A 16179-nucleotide genomic window follows, 5' to 3' on the forward strand; every position below is an offset into this window, starting at 1 on the left:
GTGGCGGTACTCCGACAATAGAACTTGTGGCTAGCAGTCTAAGGGAGAACTGAAGAACCTTGGTGATAGAAGGGACTTCCCACTCACAGCCATCATGGCTGCTGGCAGCCGCCAGCCGCCGGCAGCCGCCAGCCGCCGGCAGCCGTCATGGCTGCTGGCAGCCGCCAGCCGCCGCCAGCCGTCATGGCTGCTGGCAGCCGCCAGCCGCCGGCAGCCGTCATGGCTGCCGACAATTGACATGGCTATCAGCAGCATGCATCGCCGCCGGCAGCCGTCATAGCCGCCGGCAGTTTGCAAGACACATGGTCGCCAGCATCCAACATGGCTGCTGGCAGTTGTCATTGCTGCCGGCAGTTGTCATGGCTGCCTGCAGCTAGCATAGCCACAGGCAGCCGTACAACGGCTGTAGAGAGGGAGTCTGGCTAGCCCTGGAAACCCACCGGCTATGGTAAGGTTGCAGGACGCTGGCTCAAGAAGGATAATGGCTCGGCCATCATAAAAGAACATAGGGGGAGGAAAAGGGTCCTATATTAGGTGTGATAGGAGCCAGCAATGTTGCCGGACTTAAACACCTTGAAGAAATTCTGTTTCAGTATCGGCGCCATCCCAGGCAGCAGGAGAATCTTCTATTCTCCAGCCTAGGGTGTGCCAATACAGTTAAGGGGACAGCAGCAGTGCCGCCTCCTCTCAACAAGGGAGAAACAGAATTCCAGTGCCACGCCATACTAGGCCTCAGAAGTATACTACTCTTCAATCTAGTTTTTGCAAGCATAGGACTAGTCCACTAGGCCACAGGGAGAAGGTGGATGCATCATACCACCACTTCAGGTGTAGCCTAGGGAGGGCTAGCCTCCAATGCCAGCAGCCTAGCCGACAGGGTAATGACTATTCACCCTGCCGGCCGACTGCCGGCACAAGACTAAATACTCTGAGGTTCAGATTGAGTCCCAAAATTGCCATCTGCTGTTAAGGGACGAGAGAGAATCCCTAGGCTAGTCATGCCTGAATTAAAAATTCAAGGCCGGCCCATTAGGGCTGTAGCCTATAGCTACGCTCAGAGGGATGAGAGATTACCCTTAAATCTCTATTAGAGACGAGCATCGGTTATATAATAATTCTAGGAGATATCAATCTCCAATGAATTGATAACCAATACACGAGGGTAACCGGGGAATGTCGAAAGTATATGTTGCCTAGGTTAGGCTACCTAGGCAAGGTGAGATCTCGGTTACCTAAATCACCGAAACTCTGACATATACGATCGACACAGAAAAAGGAAAATTATGCATATAAATATCTTTACAAGTATAAAATGTTTAAATAGCTTTCATAGTTAAATTATTAATGCTATTAAAACCGGGAATGTCGTTCTACTAACTAAATAACACATTCCCAACGAACGACAGCGCCCATGGTGCCTCCGGTAACAGGCCTAGCTCCTAATCACAAAAAATACTCTAATTTCACTGTGAGACAGGAAGTAAATTACACATACTGTAAAGATTCAATACTCAACTTTCCAGAGGCGAAAGAAGCTGGAGATTGCATAATAATAATCCTTGAAAATCGATCGAAAATATCAGATCAACAGGGAACACCACTGTGCGAATTCGCTACAAAATTGGGAATGTTCGCCATCTTGGATATGGCGCTGTTGTAATACTCAATAGTAGTATGAGAACTAGGGTAACCTTGATACGGCTCCCCTTCTATTCTGCCACTTTTCCCCTCAAAGCGTAAACGCTATTAGGGGTGTAGATTGCTATGTGGCGTGTCAAGAATACGTCCTCTGATATTATACAATATCCTTGAGAGAAAATTTAAAGATATTCGTGCCGGGAGTCAGAATTCTGGAGACCTAAAGGTAAAATTCTCTGGGAATATCACTGTAGTACATATATCCCTTAGGAAGCTACTTATAGGAACTTCCATCAGGACGACATGGCTTGAGTCCAAATATATATATATATATATATATATATATATATAAATATGTATATATATATACATATATATATATATATATATATATATATATGTATGTATATACATATTTATATATATATATATATATATATATATATATTATACATACACATATATATATATATATATATATATATATATATATATATATATATATATATATATATATATATATATATATATATCTTCTTTCCCACTGTTATCCCTACATTAAGGGATCAGTTGCCACATCAGGCATGGTCTATAATTTGGCAGAGGGTTATTGCGATCGCATGCCCCAACTTTTGCCTTGATAATCCGACTGCAATGCAGCAGTTTCCATTGTTATTGGCAGTGGGCCTAGCCTTTTGCTATACAGCAGGCTTGCAAGACAACAACTGGATAAGTAAAATAAACTGCAAAAGATAAATAGCAAAACATAAAGATACATAACAAGGTTAAATAGATAAGTTATGAATAAATTATGAAACGATACTTATAACACAATTTCTATGAAGAGTGATGACATCTCAATTTTTACTCTACGTCCTATCAAAAACACCGAACACACTCCATAGACAGCAGGTAGCCTATATGTATACACCGACCTAATAAACAAGGTTTCCCAACCTTTTATTGGTTGTGACACAAAATACAGCCAATTTTGAACCCGCGATCCTTTCATGTTACAAGAATATTAGCAAATGAATATGAGCTATTCTTTTTTAACAAGTTGTATTTACTGAAACAATTAATTCTAACAAAATTGAAATTGTCACAAGTACCCTAGTCTCTAGTAACATACTGTAAGGTCACATAAATCTTTTTCACGTCTCGAATTACCAGGTTAGGTAAATGTTTTATATACTGTATATTACGGAGAGTAATCTCATTGGACGGCAAATTGTCAGGTCTTTTGTGTTTTTTTTTAGTTAATTAATATACTGATAAAGTTTTTCCAAGCCGTAGGTATAGAGCATTCCTGCAAATATTTATTTATTTGTAAATTCCTGTCTTTGTTTTTCTAGTGAATTGGCAGAGAGAGAGAGAGAGAGAGAGAGAGAGAGAGAGAGAGAGAGAGAGAGAGAGAGAGAGAGAGAGAAGAGAGAGAGAGAGAGAGCCGTTTCCTGAGGTGGCAGCACATGGTCATCACGTCACACCTTAGACGCCTAGGGTTGTTGTCAGTTTTTTAACCTATCGCCAAGGAAAGGATCGTCATGATATGGCCTCTTGGAAGGATACGCCATATCCTTCTTCCACGCTAATTATAAAGAATTCTACTGAGATAGAAGAGCGGTAGTTGTAGCACAAAGGTTAAGACCTAAGATCCATCAACAATTGGACACACGAGCTTCTGGCACATCTCGCTATGGGGAAGTGACCATGTCACGCCCTTACTGAGCAGTGAGTTCCTGTGTGTAGCCCCGCCCACCACTGATGCCATATCTACCCACGATTATATTGGATTACGCATTGTGCAGTAAGGGTGTGACAGGGTGCACTTCCTCAGAGCGGGGTGCGCCAGGATTTCCTGTGTGTCAAGCGATAAAAACTTTCTTAGAACCATTGACTATGAACATTACATTGACATTTATACCTCTATCACTTCTCCCAATCTTTGTGCAAGATTTATTTATGGAATGTTCTTTGTGATTAGATAGATTAATGTTAAATGAGAATCATTTCTAGGTTTTAATGAAACTTTCATAGTTATTTCATATAAACATTGCTAAAAGCCTGTAAACGTGAAAGCCTCTTTGCTAAAATTAGAAGATAAAATAAAAAAGGCAAATGCAAAACTTAACAATTTGTCTAATTTTCTTTCGAGGAATCACTTCTTCGCAATATTCTGTCTTATTTAAATTATGGTATAGGATGGAATGGAAGCAAGTAAAGAAAAAAATTGTATTAGAATCAGCACTAGAGATTGGTGGAAAAGTTCCTAAACAGGATCAAGGAAAACTATCAGAAAAGACCAAAAAAAAACTAATAAAGAAATGATTGAAAACGAGGGCAAACTCTAATAGAAATGAAATAGAATTAGCAGAGATATCCAAAAAATAAACAAACTAAAAACCCAAGATATTCGTAAGAACAATCAGACCAAAATAATTATTGAGGAAACAGTAAAGAAAGGAAGAAGCATCAAGTTAATGAAAAGAAGACTTGGAACATGGCACCAACAGATTCGCTTTAAACTTTAAAGGATGAAAATGGAAATATTATCAACAAGTAGATGAAGTGGTAAAAATTGCAGATGATTTTATACAATGCTATGCAATAGTGATATAATGAATAACTTTGCCAATAGAAATAATGAAACACCTGAGCCAGTACCGAAAGTCATAGAAGGAGAAGTAAAGAAAGCATTAAAGGCATGAAGAGAGGCAAAGCAGAAAGAGGAGATGGCCTAACTATTGATTTGATAATAAATAGAAGCGATTTTATAGTAGTAAAACTCTCTGAACTCTACACTAAATGTTTGCAGGAATGTTCTACACCTACTGCTTGGAAAAAAAAACGTTATCATTACATTGATTTACAAAAAGGGAGACAGACATAAAATTCTTTAATCAACCAAGATAGCAGGCAGGCATTAGAAGTGGGTATTCAGCAACTGACCATATCCATGCAATTAACCAGGTAATGGAAAAATCAACAGAGTATGACAAACCATTGGGTATGGCATTTATAGACTATTAGAAAGCTTTTGATTCTCTCAAAACTTCGGCAGTAATGAAATCCCTTCAAAAACAGGGAATAGATGAATCTTGTGTTAGTATATCTGAAAATATTTTTAACGGGAAGTACAGCAGTTCTAAAACTATATATAGTGTGAAAATTCTGATTGAGAAAGGAGTTAGACCGGAACACCCCATCTCTCCTAAATTATTCACAGCACGTCTAGAAGTTTTTAAGAATTTAGATTGGAAAATGTAGGAATTAAAATTAATGGGGAATACCATAACAACTTAAGATTTGCAAATGACATAGTTCTATTTCGTGAATCTTGGGAGGAATTGTAGATAATAGAAGATTTGGATAGAGAAAGCAGAAACGTATGACGGAAAACGAATATGAGTAAAACTAAGATAATGTTTAATAAAAATGTAGAGGCAACAAATAAGGGGTTGCGACTAACCTCTAGAAAATAGTAAAATAATGAATATACGTACTTAGGAGAGACAGTAAGTGTTACCCCAGGACATGAGCCCGAAATTAAAAGAATAATAAGCATGGGATGGAGAGCTATTGATAAACAAAATGAGATTATAAAAATCAAAATGCCCCATTCTCTGAAAAATAAAAGTATTTATGCATCAGGAATTTGGAGTCTTACTAAAGCCTTAGAACATTAGCTAGTTACAGTTTAAAGAGCTATGGAAAGAATAATGATGGTATTAACACTAAGCGACAGAAAAAAAGAGCAACATGGATACAAAAACAACCTAAAGCAAAGGATATTTTAAAAAATGTAAAAGGAAAAGAAACGGAAATGGGCAGGATATATAACAAGAATGACAGATAATAGATGAACATTAAGAATAACATTATGTGTCAAGAGACTGCAAACGAAGCAGGGGAAGGAAGAGAAGACAATTATTATTATCATTATTATTATTATTATTATTATTATTATTATTATTATTATTATTATTATTATTATTATTATTATTATTATTATTATTATTATTATTATTATTATTATTATTTTTTTCTTTTTTTTTTTTTTGCTGATGTCAGAAATTTGACGAATGTACTTTAATAACAATGATGTGAACATATGATTTAATACAAAGAATTTCTGGTGATTAATAATAATAATTATTATTATTATTGTTATTATTTTTGTTTTCTTTTTTGAAAACATATAAACATCTGGCTTACAGATTCGATAAAAGATTGATATACAGAATATCTAATCATTGTAACATCAATTAAATAAAAACTTAGTTATAATTAAGGAAAACTTCCTTCGTTTATATAAAATTCTGCGTCGGTTCCGTTCTGTGGCTTCTGGCTCAGTGTGTGCACTGGACATTGTTTCTGTTCTGTTCTGAGGCTTCGGTGGCTTCGGCGGCGGTTCCGTTCCGGCTCAGTGTGCGACAAGCTTAACCATAATGGTGTGTGATATGGTGAGGCTGTCAACTCCGATGTTAAAGCAGTAGAGGTATTTGTGTCTGAATTTCAAAGGATTATGGATTCCGAATCTGACATGTAGTAAGTTTTTTATTAAGATGAGACTGGTCTATTTTGGAGGAAGATGTACATTACAGGAGACCTCCATTACTGCAAAATAGAAGCCAATTTCTGGTCACAAGCCCATGAAAGACAATCTAGCCTTACTGTTTTGTGCTAATGCCAGTGGAAGAGTCTACAAGCTGTTAAAAAGTATAATGTGCAGAAATAGCATCTTAATGTCATGCGAAGGTCAAACAACGAGGCTTGGAGGACACGTATTTTGTTTGTGGACAGTATTCCTGGTCATCCTCCAGCCATTGCAAATGACCTGGTGGGGGAATTCAAGTTTATCAAGATCAAGGACTGCCGCCCACCATTACTAAAGTACTCCAACCCACAAATCAGCAGTTTATCTGAAATTTAAAAAACCTGCACATGAAGGCAATGTTTCAGCGATGTTTCAATGACACTGAAGGGACCAATTAAGCTCACCCTTCGAGAGTTTTGGAAAGAACATTTCCACAAAATCATTGATAAATCCTGGAAAGGGCTCACCAAGAGAATCCCGAATTCTGCATGGAAGAAACTGTGGCCTGAATGCGTTGCAGAATGTAATTTTCGAGGGGTTCGAACCCATGCAGTAGGAGGCAGTTGACAATGCAACTGTGTCCTTGGGCAAGACAATGGGGTTACAGGTGGACAGGAATGATATCAGCGATCTCCTTGAGGTACATATAGTGAGCAGCTAATAACCGAAGGGATGTTGGAGTTACATAAGGAGCAACAACAATAGGCAGAGAAGATTTCATCTGAGGAGGAGGAGGGAGGAGAGACAGAGTGACAAGGCTCTCACTTTTTGTGATATAAGGGAGATGTTGCAAATATGGGGAAACCTGCAAAATTTTGTAGAAACACATCACCCAGATAAGACTTTGGTAGGATGAACAACGAATCTGTTTATGGATAATGCAATGTCTCATTTTTTTTTTATACTATTTTAAAGAAAATACAAAAACAGTCGTCTCTAGATAGGAATCTGGTTAAAGTTGAATGCAAGAGTGTAATAGAAGACGACAAAGCTTCCCAACCCCAAAAAGAAAAAAAAACTAAATAAAGTGATTTAGATAGTGATAGTGAACTCAGCTGTTCATGAGAGAGATCTACCAACATTTTACCTAAAATGCTCATGGAGAAAGATTCTCCTTTCAAGCAGTAACCTCCTCCTCCTCCTCTCTCGTCTCCCTGTATTATTATTATTATTATTATTATTATTATTATTATTATTATTATTATCAATATTATTATTATTATTATTATTATTATTATTATTATTATTATTATTTTTATTATTATTATTATTATTATTATTATTATTATTATTTGCTAAGCTACAACCCTAGTTGGAAAAGCAGGATGAAATAAGCCCAAAGGCTCCAACAGGGAAAATATACCAGTGAGGAAAGGAAATAAGGAAAAAATACAAGAGAAGTTTAAGAACAATAATAACATTAAAATAATTCTTTCATATATAAACTATAAAAAAATACTTGAAAATAGCGAGAGGATTAAAACTAGAAAATAACAAGAGGAAGAGAAACAAGATAGAATAGTGTGCCCAAGTGTACCCTCAAGCAAGAGATTTCTAACCCAAAACAATGGAAGACCATGGTACAGAGGCCATGGCACTACCCAAGACCAGAGAACAATGGTTTGATTTTAGAGTGTCCTTCTCCTAGAAGAGCTGCTTATCATAGCTAGAGTCTCTTCTACCCTTACCAAGAGGAGAGTAGCCACTGATCAATTACAGTGCAGTAGTTAACCTATTGAGAGAAGAAGAATTGTTGGTAATTTCAGTGTTGTCAAGTGTATGAGGGAAGAGGAATAAGCCAGACTGTATTGTATATATGTCGGCAAAGTTGAAATTAACCGTAACCAGAGAGTGGGATTCAATGTAATACTGTCTGGCCAGTCAAAGGACATAATAACTCTCTAGCGGTAGTATCTCAACGGGTGACTGGTGCCTTGGTCATACACCAGCCAAGGTCCTCAAGGTCAATATTTATATTTTCTTTTGTGAATAATCAATATAAATTAATTTTTAATAATAGGTGTTTTAATACTAGATGCCATGACAAATCTTTAAAAATGAATGAAGCTGTGTATTTATGAAGATGTGGAATGCATCTAGTGAATTAGTTTTATTTCTTGTGGGAAAAAAAATATTTTGGTATATGAGCATTTTGTGTTATGAGCTTGCCCCTGGAATGGATTTAACTTATATACCGAAGTACTATTGTATTTACAATGCTATAAATCTGATATTTTAACTGAATGGTGTACTGTGGGGATTGAAATGATTAACTGATGTGCCAATAGAAAGTGCTTCAATCTCACTTGATAAATGTGTTAGTTGTCTTACACAACTTAGCACGATAATCATGGTATATTTAGCTTGATGAATGAACAAGTGCAAACATATTTCCCTGTACCATCTGTAATAATACATAGGTGGTCCTTTGTTTTGGACAGGCGAATTGCAAAACTCAATGCAAGTACAGCTTATGCGTATTTGATTGTACTATAAAATCGTCATGCCAGATAATCTTGTCTTACATACTTCCACTGTGGACTACTTTTCTAATTTCACACTGCAGAACCCTCACTTATTTTCCAAAGTTTTTACACTTAAATGAAGTTCACTTAGCAACACTGCGTATTTCGATTTAAGTTGTCAAAACCAAAATATCGTCATGTCTATACAACAGGAATATCGTTTCTAATTGAGAAACTTTGTAACCATAGTAAGACAATCAACATCATTAGCAATTAATTCCAAGTTACCATAATCGCAGACAATGTTAGTATCCAAAGACTTATCTGTTATAAACTCTCATTCATATTTTCTCTTTCTGATGAATAATTTCCAAATTTAACATTTGTTTCCATGATCAACATATGCGGCTAATCTTTTTTATTATTACATCCAAGGCTTCGCAGCATCTCGAATTCACCTCATGTTCAGTTTGCTGTTATTTTTATCGTAAACAGTTAATGCACTTGATAAATTCTGAAGTGCATTCTTTCGTTTCACAATCACCGGAACAAATTCCACAAACTCAATCATAATCCTCCTCAATATGACTATCTATATCTGTGATAGTAAAACAAGTAACTAAATGGTATATGTCGTGTGTGTTATACATACCCAATTGTAATATGATATCATTATCATGAATGGCCCTCCGAATTTTGAGATCAAATTTTAAATGACATATTGATAGTGTCACCTATGGCAGCTTTTTATAGCATCCCTATCCTCTCCTTTACAATAGGGATTCGCTGTAGATGACACCAGTTTCTGCCAACTAACGCATTACCCGTAACATACATCCATCATATTAAACAATTCAGATTATAATTATTTGTTTCAGTGTTGTTCTGTAGGCTACTGAAACGTTCTGTCTATATTTCAGTCACTGCGTTATCTCTATTGTTCCCATCAGCAAAATTTCTAACAATATTGTCATTGCAGGTAGACCTCATATCAACAAGTTTAATATCTTCAAGTTCAGAAGCAACCTCATTTTCTTCTCAATGGTTTTATTTGAAGTTTGTGAAGACCTAATTTATCCTAACAAGTTCTTTTCCTTAACCTTCATTATTCATTTTAGGAGCTGACATCATCTCTCTCTGATTTGAGTGAACCAAAATGATTTCTCAATGAAGCTAGATTTATTGTACTGGGAAAAAATGAATAAATCAGTTGGGGATGCAAATGAACCATGGCCACAAAAAGGGGAAATGTTTATTCATCACGTTTGAAACTCTCTAGGGCTGGTATTATAAGGAGAGCCCTTTTCTAGACGTCTTCGGTGACTAAAAACAACAAATAGATTGCATTTGCCCTGCATGTGTTATTGGAGATGAATGAAAATATCCATATACAAAATACTAAAATGCGAAAGGAAATTGAGCTGTGCGATAGCCTACAGTTAATGCAGAGTACGAAGCTACAATTTTCTAATGAAGCTGATTTTAACTTTGCAAATTTAGAACGTATCTATCTAGGAAGGACCAGTTATAGTGACTTCATAAATTTGCTGGGGATATTTGACCTAGAATTGAACAATACGATAAATCTGAGGAACTGGCGTTGACTGTAATTTGACAATCTCCCCAAAAAGGTAGTTGTGAAGATTTATCTTCATGCTTTATCTTTATTTATCTTTTCTAAACTTATTTATCCTCAGCATGATTTATTTTAGTTACCATATGCTAAATTGTCCCAACTTTCAAAAATACGTACATATTGATAAGGAATCTAAGTTTAAAAAGGGTGGTAGTTTGTAAAAATTGTTCTGGGGACCATGAAAGAAAGATAAAAAAAAATCAAGTTACTAAACATAAGAGATAATATATTTAATTCGATGTTTTGTAATTAAAGATATAATTGTTCTTAATTATAGTAACATAATTAAATGCTCATAGTACTCTATTATCGTCTTTCATTGGTTACAAAGATTCTCAATACAGCATTTCCGTCGCTAAACATAGTGATATTCTGATTTTGGTATCTTGAATTGATTGTATATTGTTATTCAGTACTAACAGTATGAAGGATCCAGTAATAGGCCTAGTGGATTTTAGGAATCATAGGAATCACTGTACCTTATCTAAATGAACTTACATTTTCTAATCTTTGTATCAGTTATAACCCGATAATTGGGCAATATTGATTTTAAAATTACAGTATTCTTTGAATAAAGAAAAAAAAATATGAATGAAGGCATACTGTAGTAACAGGTGTGTAAAATGGCACTTGTAAGTTGTGACTGCGATTACCGATTACGTCAGTATCTATGTTCAATATATCTATGCGCAATAAGTTCTAACTTCCATGTTCTCCAGACTCCGAACACTAATATTTTGTTTGAGTTGATTTTGATTTGGATAATAGCCATAAGAAAAATATCAATATCATAGTGAGAAGGAATTTTGTGATTAAGAGTCATATACCCTTTCTTTTCAACATATAAATGTTCGTTGACATCAGAGTTCAGAGGACAAAGGTCACTCAAGTTTATCAATTGCCGTCAAAATTCAAATTCTTGAACCGCATCTTTAGTCATTTCCCGCGTGAACGTCTTCCAAGAAGCCGTGCTCTCGTATTTTAATCAGTTTACCTAAGTTTTATCTTTTCTTCGGATTTTCTGAATAAATTTACCATGCCAGGTGAACTGAGACACGTCTTACGCTTCAAGAAGTTGACAGCAAATGCCCATCATCCTGTAAAAGGATCAAAACTTGCTGCTGGATATGATCTTCAAAGGTAATAAACACACAAGTATTGCAGGGTGCCGGTGCTAAACACTGTTTTTTAGCCCATGGTAGGATCTAGTCCAAACCCAAGGTTTTACTTTATTGTAGGACAATAAACAATCCCGCAAATATTCACCCCTTGCACAAGTAGACATCGAGTCCTAACGTTTCGTAACCTAACCTGGGATGCCGTCTTCATGATGGGAAGATTTCTTTTGCAAATATTCTATATACTTTATTAGCCTTAATTTCCCTTTATTGTATCTACTAAGGTCGCCGATGATTTTCTTCTAAAGGGGTAGTGCCGTCAGTGCAACTTACATGGTTCACCGAGGGCATTACTTGGCGGCCAAGGCAGCGTTTATTGGCTCCTAGCAGAATTGTTCTAAGTTACCTCTGAACTTCCTAATTCCTTTCTTCCATTTTGTAGTCAAACGTCTTCTAACTTTTACTTACCTAAGTGTAACTTACATTAGAGATCACCAGATGTGCATGCTTGCTGAATGATCTCCCAGGCATCCGCACATAGTCTCAAAGGCCTATCTATCTATTCTTTTAGAGTTTTAGAAAATTAAGGGTATGTAAACTATGGGGTGTATGTATGATAACAGCCACTTGTATGTATGGTTACGGCCAACTTAGATTACGGCGTGTAAGGGGGGGTCGTAGGGGGCTGTTAGCCCCTCCTGTTAGGTAAGTAGGTAAGGACACCGCTTGTAGGTTAGGTTAGGTTAGGGTGGGTAAGTTTAGGTCAGTAGATGTACATTTTTAATCCACAGGGGAGGAACTGGCCACTTGATATACAAGGCTCCTAAACTAATACTGTATACTGGTATCTACAACCTGGGATGGATTGAAAATATGTTGCCTAACACATATTGTGTTTCAAATGGAACTGAATTGTTTTAAAGATACAGTACCTCCCTAAAGAACAATAATGGTGGATCACTGGAAAAAGGGATGTTTTATGTGGAAACTCTAAACGACTGGTTTGCATCAATAGTAATGGTCAGAAATGCATAAAACTTATGATAACTTGTTAGATAAGTATATGGTTCATGTGTTTGGCTTGAAATTAAAATATGTAACTTCCCTAAATTGATCGTTGCTCTGCCATTGCTCCCTTTACTCATATTTAAACATTCCAAGCAGGCTCGTATGGATTAGGCAAGTAGTACCGTATAGGATTTGGTGATTATTTTAGTTTTTCTAACTTTCAGATGAGCAAGAACAGCTATATGATGAATGGAGTGTTGTAGATATATTTGTTCCGACACTATAAACCTGTGGCTATTTAATAGGGATTATCCTTCTGTGAAGCTGGAAGACTAGCCATTAAGAGTTTTATGCGAAGTGGCAACCACCCAAGTGCTAGTTAGGGGGGTGGAGAGAAACCTAGTCACTTTTTTCTTTTGGCCTAAGGAGAATGGACGTGTCCGCTCTCTGCTCTTTCAAAGACTTGGCCATTGCAAACAATTGCTTTTCATTACTTTTTCTCTTTCAGGTGTGAGTGTTCCTTTTGATGCTCCTCATGCGTACTTGTTACTTGTCCAGGGCCTGAAGGGCACTCTTGTGGCACCTTTGTCCAACCTACAGAGGACGTCTGGCTGTCACTGGGTGTGGCTGGGCCTTCCTCCAAGGAGGTGCTCTTGGAACTTATTTAGAGGTGGCCCAGGAGGGGTCCTCCTTCTGGTTCCTCCGTAGTTGAAGTCCTTTCTTCCCTAGATGCTCTGGCTGTGTTCAAGCCCACCTCTTGCCTTCTGCTCCAGTCAGTCCTATCCACCAAGAGGTCCTCAACAGTTCCTCAGACTTCTTTAGTCAGCTTTCTTGTGAAAAGGTGTCTGGGGGCTGGAGACTAGTCATCGATCGCTTGGCCCTAAACAAATGTGTTCTTCAAACTCCGTTCAGGATGGAGACAGCAGACACGGTCATCCAAGCAGTAAGGCCTCAGGACTTCGTGTAAACACTGGATCTCAAAGATGCATACTTCCAGATCCCAATCCATTTGTCTTCAAGGAAGCATCTTTGGATCATACACGAGAAAGGGCAATACCAGTTCAAAGTGCTGTGTTTTGGCCTTTCCACTGTACCTCAGGTCTACTCAAAAGTGTTTGCCCAAGAGTCATCTTGGGCTCACAGGATCAGCATTCGTCTCCTAGGATTGGCTGATTCTAACAGACTCGATGGCGACTTCTTCAACACTAAGACAGACTACTCAAGTTTTGTCAAGATCTCGGGATCGCGATAAATCTTGAGAAGTCATCACTCCTTCCGTGTCAGAGACTGGGGTGCTGTTTGGTATGAAATCTCATGTATGATGTGATCTCAGAAATTATTCTTTTGCTTTGGTATGTGATCTCAATATTTTTATTGGGTAAAAAAAAAAATAGAAAATCTAATGGTTCTTGCTTCGCCATGCGCTCTCTTCGCTAAGAAAAATAAAAACACTAAGCCTCGTAGATACAGGCAAGTGGTAATGTTGAGCTGCGCAGTCTAACATCAATTATTGAATATTATTTCTTTGATAATTATTCCTGGTACATATTTTTTTTTGAAAATCTAATGGTTCTTGCTTCGCCGTTAAGTGAAGGGAGATCGCATACCAAAGCAAAAGCATGACTTTGAGATCGCATACCAAAACAGCACCAAGACTGGTATACCTGGGTATGATAATAGACACCACACTTCAGAAAGTTTTTCCATTAGGTGACAGAGAAAGCAGGCTGAGGGAGGTTGTAAGCCCCTTCTTGTGATGAGAAGAGCTTCCAGCCTAACAGTAGTTGTGTCTGCAAGGTCATCTAACATCCCTGGTCCGTTTAGTGCCCAACAGCCGCATCAGGATCCGATCTCTCCTGGTGCGGCTGAAATCCAGGTGGAGCCAACACCGGCTCTCTGGATACATTAGTCCCTATGGGACAGGAACAAAGAAGGAATCTTCGGTGGTGGGTGATGGAGGAGAACATCTGCAAAGGGGACAGACCTCTTCCCTCCCCCAGATTTGATCCTCTATATAGACGCATCAAAAGAAGGGTGGGGGGCTCACGTGCTACACCACATGACCTCAGGGCTATGGTCTGAGTCCGAAACGTACTTAGAGATGAGATGCAAAGGGCGCTCAACAAGACCAAAGCATCCAACAACCTATTCGTGACTTATAGCTTTGCTATGGCATCATGCAGTGGTTCTGTACCTTCTGCAGCTCCTGATAGAGCTTCCAAGAGTACTCCCTCCATGACAAGATCTACTCAGACAACCACACGTGAATATCTTTCATAAGGCAGTAGCTTTTCTTTGTCTTCACATCTGAAGACCACCCAGCATCTCTCATAGAGGCTTTATGCAGCAAGCGTTCAATGTTAACTTTACATAGAAATAATTGGAAACGGGTAAATAGACAGTGGTTAAACTGATTAGCAATACATTTATTTTTTTAAAGTAGTGGACATAATTGAGCACAGGCCACATAAATTTCTTCAATCTATTTTCGAATAATGGATAATCGGTTTCCTTAAACTAGGAACATCTCAATAAGTCTTACTGTACTGAAGTGCTCGAGATTCTCTGTCTTCTGATAAAAATGAACAGTTTCAAAGTTAATCAAGTTACTATCAAAGAGAGGGGACATTGAAGTTAAGCAACATAAAATCCCATAGTTCTTTGATTACGGAGTGTCAGGACTTTGGTATGTCTGGCCTACCTCTCAATTCAACTGACTACATCCATCATGTTCATGACTTATATGGAATGCCTCTTAGTGAGGGGGCTGTAAGTACCCCTGGTCTAGGTGGCAGGCCGGATGACACAAGGTTCGGCTGGCATTGCAAACCTCCCCCTTCTCCTCCTCCAATGGTTACCTGTGGGAATACAGAAGGCTCAGAGTTTTTTTTTATGCGTACTCGCACTTTTCAGGCGCAAGTCGTTTGCTACAGACTCTCAGTATCGGGGTGTCGGGTTCAAAGGTCACTAACCTTGTGCCCTGCTTCTTAACAGACTCAAGTTAATGTTAACAGCATATCCATAATTTTCAATATTAAACTTAGCCGGTGATCATATAGCTGTCAGCTCTGCTGCCCGACAGAAAAACCTAAGGACAAAATACGCCAGCGATCGCTATACAGGTGGGGGTGTACATCAACTGCGCCATCTGTCGAGCAGGTACTCAAGTACTCCATGTCAACACAGAACCAATTTTCTCTCTGTCGTGCCACTGGCAAGACCTACTAAATACGCTGTTACTAACTGGATTTGTTTTCACAACTATTTGGTGAAGTACACTATTCCAGTTTTGAGCTTTCGCTATGCAGGGGTTTTATCTTCATCTCAAAACTTGAACTCGTTTTGGATAGATTTAATTATGGTGACAAAGAGAGTATGGACTCTCTTTCACTTTTAAATGGCCGACCCTTCCCTTAGACGGAAGTGTGTTTAGGTTTTTAGTAATTTTGCTTAACACGTTATAGATCTACTGTATATATTTTATATCTCTCCGCCTTTCTTAGGCCTCTTCGATTAACTTTCCATTTATTATAAACATATAAAAATAAATTTTTATGTTTTGTTTATATGCAACCTTTCCTGATAGTAGGCGGTCCTAACTTGGAACCGAAGTTAATCAACGTTGAGCCCGTTATATCGTATTTAACCTTTAAAGAATTTAAAACTTTTTAAATTTAATGTTTTATGAAAGAATTTCTTTGATAGTCTCGTACTGTT

General features: G+C 37.7%; 1 protein-coding gene across 1 annotated transcript in view; it reads left to right on the top strand.

The window, feature by feature from the left end:
• The first annotated feature begins 11053 nt into the window (after nt 1-11053).
• Nucleotides 11054-16179, top strand: part of LOC137618207 (deoxyuridine 5'-triphosphate nucleotidohydrolase-like) — a 30396-nt gene continuing 25270 nt past the window's right edge. The window contains exon 1 of the mRNA XM_068348321.1: nt 11054-11476. Within this exon, the coding sequence (XP_068204422.1) occupies nt 11373-11476 (104 nt within the window). The 5' untranslated portion in view covers nt 11054-11372. The remainder of the gene's footprint in view (nt 11477-16179) is intronic.

Source organism: Palaemon carinicauda, chromosome 2, assembly GCF_036898095.1.
Source record: "Palaemon carinicauda isolate YSFRI2023 chromosome 2, ASM3689809v2, whole genome shotgun sequence".
NCBI lineage: Eukaryota > Metazoa > Arthropoda > Malacostraca > Decapoda > Palaemonidae > Palaemon > Palaemon carinicauda.